This window comes from Eurosta solidaginis, chromosome 2 (assembly GCF_040869045.1).
Source record: "Eurosta solidaginis isolate ZX-2024a chromosome 2, ASM4086904v1, whole genome shotgun sequence".
Classification (NCBI taxonomy): domain Eukaryota; kingdom Metazoa; phylum Arthropoda; class Insecta; order Diptera; family Tephritidae; genus Eurosta; species Eurosta solidaginis.
In genome coordinates, this window is record NC_090320.1 from 287,449,869 (window position 1) to 287,465,762 (window position 15,894).

A 15,894-nucleotide genomic window follows, 5' to 3' on the forward strand; every position below is an offset into this window, starting at 1 on the left:
AAAGATGTTGAAAACGCATTAAGCAGAATATTAAATTTGGTTGACCTACAAATGTGAGTGTTATTTTTGTTCTATGTATGTATGTATGTACAAGATGTATACAGTGACTGCTGAATAAATTTGAAAAAAACTCAAAGACATACACACAACAGATCGTTGAACGAACCTCGAAATGGTCTCGAAAACACTTTTGATACTATCAGAATCCCCAAACAGTACGGAAATGATCTAATAATAGACCCAAAATGATCCCTTATATCATCCACAATTCTCGAAATCTTTGATGAAATAATCCCGAAATGACCCAAAAATAATCAAGTAAGTATCCCGAAATTAGCTAAATAACAGTTTTACAATTACCTGGAGAAAAATTGTTGCGAAATGAACTGTAAAAGATCTCTAAATGATTCCAACTACGAGCTCAACATTATCCGAATATAGTTTCAAAATATGCCCCGAGATAATCGAGAGATAGTCTTGAAATATTGCTTTAGGCAATTCCCACTTAGTCACAAAATTATAACAACACAATCCGGAAATTAGACCGAATAAGCCATTGATATATGAACCCCGAAAGAGCGTCGCAAACAGTTCCGAAATTATACAAAGACCCAAATATCAAAATGATCTCAAATAGCCCCTTAATTATCTCTCAAGCCACATATTGTTTGCAAATATCTACATAAGTAACGTCACGAACAGTTCTGTAAGGTAAATGAAAAGGAAGTGAAATGACACCAAAAATATTTCGGAAATTATTTAGAACTCTTTCTGAAATGATCTCAAAGTTACAAAGTGATCGTGAGATATTTCCGCAATGATTTTGAACTAGGCTCGAATTGACCTGTGCATAGGCCCTTTATGATTTCCAAACGGTTTCGCAAACAATCTTGAAATGAACTGTAAATATTACGGAAATTATAACTAAATCGATTTCAGATAATCCGCAGATAGTTCTAACGCGATCCCGAAATAGCGACGAAGTGATCATGAAAAAAATCGGAAATGATATTGAATGTGATCTGTAATAACATCCCATATCTCGAAAACCATTTTTATGATCCAAATATGGACTTGAAATTCAATAAGACAGTCTCTATAAGTACTGTAATACCACCCCAAAAATAGTCCTGAAATTATACCGAAATAGTTCCGAAATTATCCCGTACACAATTTCGAAATTATCCGAAAATAGTCTAGCAGTTCTCCCGCAATGTTTCTGGTGATAATCTCGCATTGACCTAGAGATACTCCCGCAATGGTTCCGTAATAATCACTTTGTAATGATACCCAAATTAATCTCGAAATAATGCAGAGAGAGTAATGGAAGGGTGACAACACCGACATGATAGCGGAAATAATCAATTTATCAAAAAAAAAAAAATTCCCAAAATAGCCCAGAAAGTATTTGGAAAACCATCCCGAAATCATACCGATATAGTAACAAAATGCTTCCAGAAGAGTCCAGACTTAATTCCGTCACAAAATAGCTCGCAAATTATTTGAAAAACAATCCCGATGTTAGTCCGAAATAGTTTCCTATTATTAAATATTTGGCGGCCGCCGTGGTGTGGTGGTAGCGTGCACCGTCTTCCACACCAAGGGTCTAGAGTTCAACTTCCGTGCAATGTAACAAAGTAAACAAGTTTTTTCCATAACAAAAAAAAAAAAAAAAAATTTTCTAATCGGAGTCGCTCCTTGCCATGAAAAGCTTCTCCGTGAAAATTCATCTGCCTTGCAGGCGCCGTTTGGAGGTGGCATAAAACATGTAGACCTTGTTCCCACCAATTTGTAGGAAACATTAAAAAAGGACCGTTACAGCTGCCATTTAAAACGAATATAGTCATGAAGTGATTCCGAAATGGTCCAGAATTGTTTCCCGTAATATCGAAACAACATCTATGTGATCGAAAAAGAAAACCTTATTAATCGGAAAATAGTCAAGAAGTGATCCCAAAATAGTGTGACAAATAGTCACTGTAAAGTTTAAACTATATGTATGAACTGAAACCAACATAAAACGTCAAACTCAAGATCTTTTCAAACTCCAGGCTATCTTTGCACTGCCATTTTGATGGATAACCACTATTACCTAGGAACTTTGACCTTAATGGGGGTCTATGTGTCTTCTTTGGGAGTTAAAATACACTGTAAGGCAATTCAAGCATACCGATCTCGTCTGCAAGTGTTTCTTCTTTCTCACTTACTTGAGCCAGCATCTCTTATTTGCATAACATTTAGCTTCTTCTTTCAGTTTCTCGAAACTCGGAACAAAATTTGGATGGAAATCAAGTTCAGCAAAAGAAGTGCATCGACTGCTGTGTGGAATATCACCCTACCTCGACTGCAGTTTGAAAGCGTCCTATTAAAAAAAAAAAAATTGGCAAACACTCTGTCCTAGAATTCGGTTAAAGGACACCCGAATTCTCAGATAAAGCGTTTTCGAAACAAATTCTGAAAAAATCTATCAAATGAAATATTGTTAAAGATAGCATTACATGATAAGAGTTTCGAGTCACTGTATATTTGTTCTATGCTTGTGCCGTCAAGCGACTTGATTTCTGCTTAAAACGTGAATTTCTATTATCATAGTTTAGTTGGTAATAAAATTGGCATTCCGACTGCCCATTTTCGTGCGTAAATTTCTCGATAATAAAGGGTGAAAATAACTGGAAACAGCAAACGCCTAAGCTACACACTTGTTGTGTGGTTCTTGTGTTGAAGACCATCGGCTAATGGGTGTTGATGCTGTTACTATTTTTAATGAGAAAGTTGATTTGAAGGCCAACGAGTTATGATAATATAACACCAGCACACACACATATATACATATTCCCCTAAGCACATTGGACTTTTAGTTTTTATTGCAAATTTTTATCAGTGCCCAAATACACATACATATATTTCCAGCAACAAATATACTATACTTGTATATGGAAACAAGCGAGCCAGTGTATCAGATTGCTTAGAGCAAATGAGTGTCATGGAAAATTGATGTTATGTAACGTAAACCATTACCATCGTTAGTATTCATTCATTAGTAGGGCTGGATGCGTAGAGACTGATTTGCATTTTAATTGCCACACGACCATATTAATTGCAACTATACACAAATCTATGTACATGGATCAATAAAAAATTATGCGTTTTGGGTATAAAGTCCTGAAAATATTTATGCATGGAATTTTAGAGATTGGAAATGGTATTACGCAACAATTATTTTATACGGATCTAATTTCTTCCAAAAGCAAGCTTACCATAATAACTGTATAATTGAGAAACGTAGGAAAAAATGACGTGGCCTACAATATCATCTTGAGTATGGGTGCTACATTAGGAACAAGTAAGGAAGGCTAAGTTCGGGTGTAACCGAACATTACATACTCAGTTGAGAGCTATGGAGACAAAATAAGGAAAATGAACCTGGGGTAACCCTGGAATGTGGTTGTATGACATGTGTATCAAATGAAAGGTATTAAAGAGTATTTTAAGAGAGAGTAGGCCATAGTTCTATGTATGGACGCCATTTAGGGATATCGCCATAAAGGTGAACCAGGGCTGACTCTATAATTTGTTTGTACGATATGGGTATCAAATGAAAGGTGCTACTGAGCATTTTAAGAGGGAGTGGGCCTTAGGTCTATCGGTGGACGCCTTTTCGAGATGTCCCCATTAAGGTGGACCAGAGGTGACTCTATAATGTGTTTGTACGATATGGGTATCAAATGAAAGGTGGTAATGAGTATTTTAAAAGGGAATGGGCTTTAGTTCTATAGGTGAACGCCTTTTCGAGAAATCGCCATAAAGGTGGACCAGGGGTGACTCTAGAATATGTTTGTAAGATATGGGTATCAAATGAAAGCTGTTAATGAGTATTTTGAAAAGGAGTGATCCTTAGCTCCATAGGTGGACGCCGTTTCGAGATATCGCCATAAAGGTGGACCAGGGGTGTTTCTAGAATGTGTTTGTACGATATGGGAATCAAATGAAAGGTGTTGCTGAGCATTTTAGAGTGGGCATTAGGTCTATAGGTGGACGCCTTTTCGAGATATCGCCATTAGGGTGGGCCAGGGGTGACTCTGGAATGTTTGTACGATATGGGTATCAAACGAAAAGTGTTACTGAGCATTTTAAGAGGGAGTGGGCATTAGGTCTATAGGTGGACGCCTTTTCGAAATGTCGCCATCAGGGTGGGCCAGGGGTGACTCTAGAATGTGTTTGTATGATATGGGTATCAAATGAAAGATGGTAATGAGTATTTTAAAAGGGAGTAATCCTTAGTTCTATAGGTGGACGCTTTTCGAGATATCGCCATAAAGGTGGACCAAGGGACACTCTAGAATGTTTGTACGATATGGGTATCAAACGAAAGGTGTTACTGAGCATTTTAAGAGGGAGTGGGCATGAGGTCTATAGGTGGACGCCTTTTCGAGATATCGTCATTAGGGTGGGCCAGGGGTGACTCTAGAATGTGTTTGTACGATATGGGCATCAAACGAAAGGTGTTACTGAGCATTTTAAGAGGGAGTGGGCATTAGGTCTATAGGTGGACACCCTTTCGAGATATCGCCATTAGGGTGGGCCAGGGGTGACTCTAGAATGTTTGTACGATATGGGTATCAAACGAAAGGTGTTACTGAGCATTTTAAGAGGGAGTGGGCATTAGGTCTATAGGTGGACGCCTTTTCGAGATATCGCCATTAGGGTGGGCCAGGGGTGACTCTAGAATGTGTTTGTACGATATGGGTATCAAATGAAAGGTGGTAAGGAGTATTTTAAAAGGGAGTAATCCTTAGTTCTATAGGTGGACGCCTTTTCGAGATATCGCCATAAAGGTGGACCAAGGGTGACTCTAGAATGTTTGTACGATATGGGTATCAAACGAAAGGTGTTACTGAGCATTTTAAGAGGGAGTGGGCATTAGGTGTATAGGTGGACGCCTTTTCGAGATATCGCCATTAGGGTGGGCCAGGGTGACTCTAGAATGTGTTTGTACGATATGGGTATCAAATGAAAGGTGGTAATGAGTATTTTAAAAGGGAGTAATCCTTAGTTCTATAGGTGGACGCCTTTTCGAGATATCGCCATAAAGGTGGACCAAGGGTGACTCTAGAATGTTTGTACGATATGGATATCAAACGAAAGGTATTACTGAGCATTTTAAGAGGGAGTCGGAATTAGGTCTATAGGTGGGCGCCTTTTCGAGATATCGCCATTAGGGTGGGCCAGGTGTGACTCTAGAATGTTTGTACGATATGGGTATCAAACGAAAGGTGTTACTGAGCATTTTAAGAGGGAGTGGGCATTAGGTCTATAGGTGGACGCCTTTTCGAGATATCGCCATTAGGGTGGGCCAGGGGTGACTCTAGAATGTTTGTACGATATGGGTATCAAACGAAAGGTGTTACTGAGCATTTTAAGAGGGAGTGGACATTAGGTCTATAGGTGGACGCCTTTTCGAGATATCGCCGTTAGGGTGGGCCAGGGGTGACTCTAGAATGTTTGTGCGATATGGGTATCAAACGAAAGGTGTTACTGGGCATCTTAAGAGGGAGTGGGCATTAGGTCTATAGGTGGACGCCTTTTCGAGATATCGCCAATAGGGTGGGACAGGGGTGACTCTAGTATGTGTTTGTACGATATGGATATCAAATTAAAGGTATTAATGAGGGTTTTAAAAGCGAGTGGCCCTTAGATATATATGTGAAGGCGTTCTCGCGATATCGACCAAATTTTGACCAGGTGATCCAGAAATACATCTGTCGGGTACTGTTAATTTATTTATATATGCAATACCACTAACAGTATTCCTGCCAAGGGTCCAAGGGCTGTTGATTTCGCCTTGTAGAACTTTTTCATTTTCTTCTACTTAATATGGTAGGTGTCACACCCATTTTACAAAGTTTTTTCCAAAGTTATATTTTGCGTCAATAAACCAATCCAGTTACCATGTTTCATCCCTTTTTTCGTATTTGGTATAGAATTATGGCATTTTTTCATTTTTCGTAATTTTCGATATCGATAAAGTGGGCGTGGTTATGGTCGGATTTCGGCCATTTTTTATACCAAGATAAAGTGAGTTCAGATAAGTACGTGGGCTAAGTTTAGTAAAGATATATCGGATTTTGCTCAAGTTATTGTGTTAAGGGTCGAGCGGAAGGACAGACGGTGGACTGTGTATAAAAACTGGGCGTGGCTTCTACCGATTTCTCCCATTTTCACAGAGAACAGTTACCGTCATAGAATCTATGCTCCTACCAAATTTGAGAAGGATTGGTAAATTTTTGTTCGACTTATGGCAATAAAAGTATTCTAGACAAACTAAATGAAAATGGGCGTAGCCACGCCCATTTTGAAATTTTTATTTATTTTTATATTTTGTTGCATCATATCATTACTGGAGTTGAATTTTGACTTAATTTACTTATATACAGTAAAGATATTAAATTTTTTGTTAAAATTTGAATTTTAAAAAAATTTTTTTTAAAAAGTGGGCGTGTTCTTCATCCAATTTTGCTAATTTTTATTTAACACAAATATAGTAATAGTAGTAACGTTCTTGCCAAATTTCATCATGATATCTTCAACGACTGCCAAATTACAGCTTGCAAAACTTTTAAATTACCTTCTTGTTAAAGTGGGCGGTGCCACGCCCATTGTCCAAAATCTTACTAATTTTTTATTCTGCGTCATAACCTCAACCCATCTACCAAGTTTCGTCGCTTTATCTGTCTTTTGTAATGAATTATCGCACTTTTTCGGTTTTTCGAAATTTTCGATATCGAAAAAGTGGGCGTGGTTATAGTCCGATATCGTTCATTTTAAATAGCGATCTGTGATGAGCGCTCAGGAACGTGCATACCAAATTTCATCAAGATACCTCAAAATTTACTCAAGTTATCGTGTTAACGGACGGACGGACGGACGGACATGGCTCAATCAAATTTTTTTTCGATCCTGATTATTTTGATATATGGAAGTCTATATCTATCTCGATTCCTTTATATATGTACAACCAACCGTTATCCAATCAAACTTAATATACTCTGTGAGCTCTGCTCAACTGAGTATAAAAAAGGTGGGCAAACACGTCTAATACCGATTTCACACAGAGGGTTAATGAAATAATTAGTTTTCTACACCCCCTTATTGAAATCAATGTTTCCTACAAAAAACGAATTCTTAACTATATCATGCAACATCTATGAATATTTGTGCAGGCATTTTATTCAAACTAAGGAGGAAACGGCTCTTGGTTAACAGCGTACTATTTTTTGTGGCTGCTGACGGATATTCCCTAATGACGTAGTAAATTATGGAAGAAAAATGTATTATTTCATGAAACAAAGTTGTGATCCCTTTAAGTTTATGTGTGAAATTGGTATAAGCCATAATAATTAAGTAGACGACACGCTACATGTCGTCTGTCCTAACTTTTCTAAAATACACACAAAACAATGTATAATTCTAGTTTTCTCTCCAGCAGCCAGTTCACCACCTTCTTTCTACCTCCGTCCATCACCTTCCTTCATCCTTTCTCAGCCATCTGCTATTTCTCCCTCTTCTACTAATTTTCCATTCTCGTCGCCTTTTCCTTTTTGTACTCAGCGTGCTTTGCACACAGAGTATATTAACTTTGATTGGATAACGGTTGGTTGTACAGGTATAAAGGACTCGAGATAGATATAGACTTCCATATATCAAAATCATCAGTATCGAAAAAAAATTTGATTGAGCCATGTCCATCCATCCATCCGTCCGTCCGTCTGACCGTTAACACGATAACTTGAGTAAGTTTCAAGGTATCTTGATGAAATTTGGTACGTAGGTTTCTGGCCGCTCATCTTAGATCGCTATTTAAAATGAACGATAACGGACTATAATCACGCCCACTTTTTCGATATCGAAAATTTCGAAAAACTGAAAAAATGCGATAATTCATTACCAAAGACGGATAAAGCGATGAAACTTGGTAGTTGGGTTGACATTATGATGAAGAATAGAAAATTAGTAAAATTTTGGACAACGGGCGTGGCACCGCTCACTTTTAGAAGAAGGTAGTCTAAAAGTTTTGCAAGCTGTAATTTGGCAGTCGTTGAAGATATCATGATGAAATTCGGCATGAACGTTACCACTATGACTATATTGTGCTACATAAAAATTTGCAAAAACGGATGAAGAGCACGCCCACATTTTAAAAAAAAATGTTTAAAAGTCAAATTTTAACAAAAAATTGTATATCTTTACAGCATATAAGTAAATTATGTCAACATTCGATTCCAGTAATGATATGGTGCAACAAAATACAAAAATAAAAGAAAATTTCAAAATGGGAGTGGCTCCGCCCTTTTTCATTTAATTTACCTAGAATACTTTTAATGCCATAAGTCAAATACAAATTTACCAATCCTTGTGAAATTTGGCAGGGCATAGATTCTATAACGATAACTGTTTTCTTTGAAAACGGGCGAAATCGGTTGAAGCAACGCCCAGTTTTTATACACAGTCGACCATCTGTCCTTCCGGTCGGCCGATAACACGATAACTTGAGCAAAAATCAATATATCTTTACTAAACTTAGTTCACGTACTTACCTGAACTCACTTTATCTTGGTATAAATAATAGCCGAAATCCGACTATGACCACGCACACTTTTTTGATATCGAAAATTACGAAAAATGAAAAAAATGCCATAATTCTATACCAAATACGAAAAAAGGGATGAAACATGGTAATTGTATTGATCTATTGACGCAAAATATAACTCCAGAAAAAACTTTGTAAAATGTGTGTGACATCTTCCATATTAAGTAGAAGAAAATGAAAAATGTCTGCAGGGCGAAATCAAAAGCCCTTGGAATCTTGGCAGGAATAGTATCGCGGTATTAAATTTATAAATAAATTAACGCAACCCGACAGATGATGTTCTGGGTCACCCTGGTCCACATTTTGGTCGATATCTCGAAAACGCGTTCACATATGGTGATTTTCCGTTATTTTGTCTCGAAAGCTCTCAGCTGAGTATGTAATGTTCGGTTACAACCGAACTTAGCCTCCCTTATTTGTTTCTTTTTATTTTTCTATTATATCTTTCATTTTCTCTTCCTCATGATTTGTTTCGTTTATTTAATTTTTTTGTTCACTTTTTTCTTCCACTTTTTTATTTCTATTTTATTCTAATTTTTTTCTTTTTGTTTCTGTTTCTCGTGTTCTCACTATTTTTATGCTCTTTTTTCCTTTAAATAAAGATAAATGTAAGGCGCGATAACCTCCGAAGAGATCTAAGGCCGAGCTTCTCTTCCAATTTGCGTCGTGCTCCTCTTAATTTTCCCTACAAATTGGCCGGACGGGACCAACATGTTTTATGCCGACTCCGAACGGCATCTGCAAGGTAGATGAGTTTTCACTGAGAGCTTTTCATAGCAGAAATACACCCGGAGCGCTTACCAAACACTGCCGAGGGGCGACCCCGCTTAGAAAAATTTTCTTCTAATTGAAACCCTTATTTCTAAAATTTTGATGTTGCTTTGCCCGGGGTGTGAACCCAGGGCATACGGTGTGGTAGGCGGAGCACGCTACCATCACACCACGGTGGCCGCCTTTATATTTCTTTTTATTTTCCTGTTTCTTTGCTTTTATCCTTATTTTTATTTTAAAAAGATTCAACAATTTTATTATAACGGATAACCTTCGGACTAAGGTCGAGTATCTTTCGAAGTATTCGCTATCCAAGAGACTTGCAATATACTAGCGCACTGTCGGAGAAAATTCTTTGAAAATAACTTTATGAAAAGCCTTTCAAAGTAAATGATAAACAGCCTCTAGATCTTTTCAAATATTTTAACTCGGGAGTTCCCACGCTCGCTTTTCTTTATTTGCTTAATGGCATATATTTGAGTAAGGTCTGCCATTTTGTAAATACTGAATGTGTTAGACGATCGAACTATAAAGCCCTATTAATAATATTGTATTAATCTCCTGAGGACAGAATAAGAACATAAAGCCGCAGTCTGCACTTCCTACAATTGCTTTCACTGATATATGATCCAACTTTTTTACAACTTTACCACATTTGCCAAAATAGTTCAGCAAATCTTACAGCATATATTTTCGCACTTACTGATACCAAGTAGCCCACTATCATTACGTGTTAAGTATGCATTCATACCGGTCAAGAGACCGACTTCAAGTGTTAGCAAAGTATGCTCAAATGTTCGTAAAGCTAAATGCACGCAATTTTCGTTTAAGTGTTTGTAAATATGTAGGCATTTAACGTAAGTGCACTAACAAAAATAAGTGCAATATATGTTTACAGGTAGACAACATAAAGCTACTTATTAAAACCTCGCTTTGTGCTCTTAGCTTGCGAACAGAAAGAGAATTTAATTGGCAAAATAAATTTAAGAATTGTAATTATGATAGTATAGAGCATTAGGACTGTCCCACGTTTCGTGGCACGATTTTTTTTATTTAACTTATACTGCTGTTTTTCCTTTTAAAGACAAGTTAAATACATTTTTTGTCAACCACAGAGTTGCGGGCATACCTTTAGGCGCTTTCTATGGTTCGCGTGACTTCGTGACTTTAAGGGCCGTTTTTTCATCAAGCCTTTAATTTTAGAGCTCACTTTATCCTGCCTATAGGTTATTTTTCCTTTGCTCGAGTTCTTTATAATTTATTTAATAATTTGGGAAAAATTTAAACAGCGTGACATCAGGACGGACAAGGCGACAGCTGTTTCGATTATACCTTTTAAATCTCTTCAAAGCCTTTTCTCCTGGGAGTGGGATTTGAACCCGCACTCCTACGATGTTTGAAGTGCTACAAACGCATTCAGCCACGTCATGCCTTAGTTGTTGTAATGTTTTTCCCAATTGCTTTCTTTGCATATTTTATTCTTTTACACACTACATACTTTTTATGTAATTATATGTTAAAGGTATGCTTGTTGGTAAGGCGGTTTCAATTCCTTTTTAAATTACCGGGCGAAAAATTTATTGGCAGCTCATCTGCCCTTTAAAATTTCTACTTAGGTTTAAATTGAAGCATATCATGTCAAGCTTAAAAGTATGCAACAAAAAAAAGTTGTACACTTTTAATCTGAAAGTATTACAGTTTTCATGTGAAATTGCCGTATCTTCATCAAGTCCAAGGTTTAATTTACAGGGCAGATGAGGATGAGAGACAAGGTTTAATTAGGGCCGTTTTCTCATCCACCCAATAAAGATCAATAAACGTACCGGGCAGATAAACTACTCCTCACTTTAAAGTCAACTTTAACGATTTTCTAATTTATTTAATAATTTGGGAAAAATGTAAACAACGTGACATCAAGACGGACAAGGCGACAGCTGTTTCGAGTATACCTTGTAAATCCCTTCGAAGCCTTTTCTCCCGGGAGTGGGAGTCGAACCCGCACTCCTACTATAGTAGAAATGGTTATAAACGCATTCAGCTACGTCATGCCTTAGTTGTTGTAAAGTTTTTCCCAATTGCTTTCTTTCGCATATATTATCTTCCACACATCACATTATTCGTATGTACTTATGTGTTGAAGTTATGCATGTTTGTAAGGCGGGTTTTAGAGAAACTTGGTATTTGTTGTTGTTTTGTTCTATTTATAGAACTACAACGAATTAACCAAATGTTGTCTACTTATATGAGTTAACCGGGGATTGCCCGTATCGCTTTAAATATATGAAAACATTTATTTCAAGCAATTTTTAATTTTATAATTTATTTAATAATTTGGGAAAAATTTAAACAACGTGACATCAGGACGGACAAGGCGACAGCTGTTTCGATTATACATTTTAAATCTCTTCAAAGCCTTTTCTCCCGGAAGTTGGAGTAGAACCCGCAATCCTACGATAGATGAAATGGTTATAAACGCATTCAGCTACGTCATGCCTTAGTTGTTGATTTTCGTTTTCCCATGATCCCTGTAAAATTAAGCTTGCATTTGATTCAGATTTGGCAACGTCACATTAAAACTGTAATACCTACACATTAGAAGTGTACTACTTTTTTTTGCTGCATACTTTTAAGTTTGATATGATATGCTTTTATTTAAACCTAAGTAAAGAATATATTGTTGCGGCTGAACTTGCTGCTATGAAAAATGCAAAGTGCGGCCGTTCGAATCTCACTGGCACCTGTTTCTTATTATGCAATAAACAAAGTTCCGTGGAACGCGTCTAAAAGTGTTCTCAAAACTTTGTATTTCAGATATACAATATAGTTGTCGAAAATGTAAGAAAAGTGTGAAACGGGGCAGCCATATGGCTAAGGGGGTGGAAGCACTCGCTCTCCCATAATTATGACTCACAAGAGTGTCGTATTCATGTAAACTTTTAATGTTTGAGTTGTTTCCATCGTTCCCAGTGTAAAATTTTATTAAAGAATAGCATACGAGGAAATTAGGAGACCTTATAAAATTTCTATATGTGTTGAGGTTCGCATTCCAAAACCTGGGGCCCTATTTACTATCTGTGAGTTTTAAAGTGTACACAAGAAATTGTGTAAACTCTGAAATTCTGATTCTGTAAAGCAAAACTGTGAACAAGAAAACTCACTGATTAAATCTTCGTGAGTTTTTTTGACAGCCAATGTACACTATTGTTACGTTCAAAATTCATACGCACTGTAGCAGAATAACTTTTTTCTTTTCATGGCTTTTGATCAACATTTGCTCACTGGCATATGAATTTTACATTCAGCGCTCGTTCAACAAAATAATCTGCACAATACTTTACAGAATCGCATGAAAATTTAAAGTATAAATTTTTTGTGCAAATGAGTTTTTAATAAGTGTACATTTTTCAGTTTTTCATAGTTACCATGGTTCAATTATATGGTTGGCTCTTGTTGGCTCATCTGTAAAGCAACAAAATATGTCTGCTCAAATTTTCAAAATCTGTGTATTGGTGTTGGTGGGAATTATATGGAAAAACATAAAACTTAGCAGTTTTTGTATGTGTAAGAAAATGTTGCCAATGTGTTGGTTTCATTTGGAGTTTGCCATCTCCTTTTGACAATCCCTTCGGCCATGCAATGAAATAAATAAAATCAGCTGATGAGATGAGCCGACCATATAATTGAACCATAATAGTTACGGAATTGACCCCCTGAATAATTAAAAATTGCTGGTTCATTAACACGCTTTGGTGCAACCTAGTGTAGTTTTGTTTTTAGTACTTCGAAACAAAAAAAAAAATTTAAAAAAAAACTCACTCAATAAATGCTGTCAATTTTTCTAATACCTATTTGAGGTTTTCATGTTGAAAACAATTTTCGATAAAATAATATAAAAAAATCCTAGTTTTTACTCCAAATTAAGGTCTCTCAGCGCCCTAAAACTGGCTTATCGCGCTTAATGAAAGAACATGGCTACTGTAAAACACACCGTTATTATAAAAAAGGTGCCACCTGGGGGTAATCCCAATCAACCGCCACCCATACCCATAACAATGGCACAAAATGACTATGAAAAAGCTTGCGTCGAAATGCATAATAAATACAGAGCCATGCATGGAACACCGCCCCTCACCATTAATCCAACGTTGACAGGAACGGCAGCGAAATGGGCGCAGGTAAGAAGTTGACTTCCAGTTCTTGAATTTTAATGCCCAATCACATCTCAAAGGACCTCGCCAAACGCCAAAAAATGGAGCATAGTCCCGATGGCAAATTTGGTGAGAATATTTATTTTAGCAGCGGTCAGCAAGTGACGCCAGAAATGCCCGTAAAAATGTGGTACGACGAAATTGCTAAATACGATTTTGCCAAATCAATATTTAATCCATACACAGGTCATTTTACTCAGCTTATATGGCGTGATACCAAACAAGTGGGCGTGGCATATGCATTGAAGTAAGTGTGGTTTTGTTTATCATTGTCCTTATATGATTTTTTTTAACCAGAATTTTTTTAATTTTAGTGGCGAAAAATGTTGGGTTGTTGCAAATTATGATCCGCCCGGCAATGTGAATGGTTTTTTCAAAGATAATGTGCCGCCAAAGAAGTAACGAGCAAGAAAACCTCGAGTTTGTTCCCTATTTCATGGCGACCGTGATAGCGCTATTTCGACAAAGCCTTGCTTTCAACTGGGACTTTCTGTATTGGAAATTACCTCAAGAGGTTTAATTTTCAATTTCAAAAATCGAATTTGACATTCAGTTCAGCTACTGGCAATTCTTTACTTTAGCTCACAACTCAAAATATCGGCAAATATGTCAAAAGACGCGCTTGGGACCCAGGACCACGTATCCGAAAGCAGAAATTGAAAATTTTAATTCTTTCCAGAGATATTTTCAAACAAAATTTTCATGTGGTTGTTGTAATTTTGATGATTTGTCTTAACCACAAAAAAAAAAAACAGTGGGTAAAAGTGTTTTGCGCGGATATAGTTTTGGTCTCCAAACTGGTGTTGGACCCAACCAGGGAAAATTTTGTTTGACAGAAGTTAAAGTTTTATTTTCCTCTTCCAGATTCGTCGTCCTGGGTCCAAAACGCCTCTCCCCATATTTTAGGACGAGGTTTAGCAGTTGAGAGCTGAAGTAAAGAATTACCAAGCTACTAGTCACATAAAGTTGTAAGTAGATTAATATTTTTTTAAAATAATAAAAATTAAATCCGTAAACTTTTTTTAAAGGACGAATTACTTAGATATTATTTACTCATTTATTGTTTTTTACATAATTGATAATTGTTAGGCCTTGCTTTATCAGTGAAGCCGGAAATGGAAAGTTTGAACACATTTGTGGCTTCAGTAGGCATCTAAGTTCAGGTATGGGTTTCAGTTTCGATCTTAAAATTTGTGGGGTACTCACTTTCGAGTATACAAAGTTTCGGATCCGGTTTTACCTCGTGCCTCGTATTAATATCAGTTTGCGTTTATCAAAGGATTTCGGACTCACTTGTGCTCTTAAAATTTTCATGGGTTCCGGTGACGTTTCGCTTTCAAATTTGCTATTTCGATTTAGTTATTGAAGTTATCATAGAATTCAATGTTTTTCCCGTTCCAATTTTGAGTTCTTTCCTAAAACTTATATATGCTGGGTTCTAACTTTTATACAGTTTTCTGTTCCGAATTATGATTTTGTTCCCTAAATATATTCCATTTGGTTGTGGTTTTCAAATTATTTCGAATTGGCAAAGTTTTTTAAATATATATAATATAAAATTCGTATTTTGTTTCGTTTCCCAAGTTGTTATTTACTTCTATTTCGATTTAGTTGGGTTAATATTGAGTTTTGTTTTGGTTTTGAAATGCACTTCGATTCCGGTAATGGTATCGGTGTCCAAATTAGTAGCGGTTTCGGTTTAGAATTGGGCTCTGTTTTGCAAAGTCTTTCAGTTTCGTTTTTGTATTCGTTCTTCAAATTAATATCGGTTCAGATTGGCAATTATGTTTTCTTTGGCGAATTGTCTCGTATTGAGAAAGTATTTCGTTTGTTCCGGTATTGGTTAAAATCTTAAAATTATTATAGAATAAGTTTTGGTTTTGAAAACTGTACAAACTAACAATGCCATTGGCTTCGATTCCATTTCGGTTTTCTTATTTTTCTGTTTAGATTTGGTTTTGTTATTCAAATTATTTCGGGATTCGCGTTATTCAAAGTTGAAATTTGAAAAAAAAAAAGAATGCACATTATTGGCTAGCGCATTTAATTAATATAGAATTTCTTTCAAAATTTATTTTAGAAAGAAGTCCGCGTAAAGGGACTGTTTTTTGCAACGTAATTAATATTTGGAACTGGTACCTTATGGGTATCAGTTACTCATATGGAGCTGGCGTTTGTTTTGGAACCAGTAGTTTTTTTTTGTTACTAGTCGATTTTTTGGAAGCAGTAACTTTTACAGATTCTGGTAAGGACCAATAAACTTTTTTA

General features: G+C 36.4%; 1 protein-coding gene across 1 annotated transcript in view; it reads left to right on the top strand.

The window, feature by feature from the left end:
- The window catches only part of LOC137241881 (uncharacterized), a 38,461-nt gene extending 23,945 nt beyond the window's left edge, over window positions 1-14,516 (top strand). Inside the window, exons 4-6 of the mRNA XM_067769241.1 lie at window positions 13,384-13,593; window positions 13,647-13,873; window positions 13,941-14,516. Of these exons, the coding sequence (XP_067625342.1) occupies window positions 13,384-13,593; window positions 13,647-13,873; window positions 13,941-14,028 (525 nt within the window). The 3' untranslated portion in view covers window positions 14,029-14,516. The remainder of the gene's footprint in view (window positions 1-13,383; window positions 13,594-13,646; window positions 13,874-13,940) is intronic.
- Window positions 14,517-15,894: the final 1,378 nt, after the last annotated feature.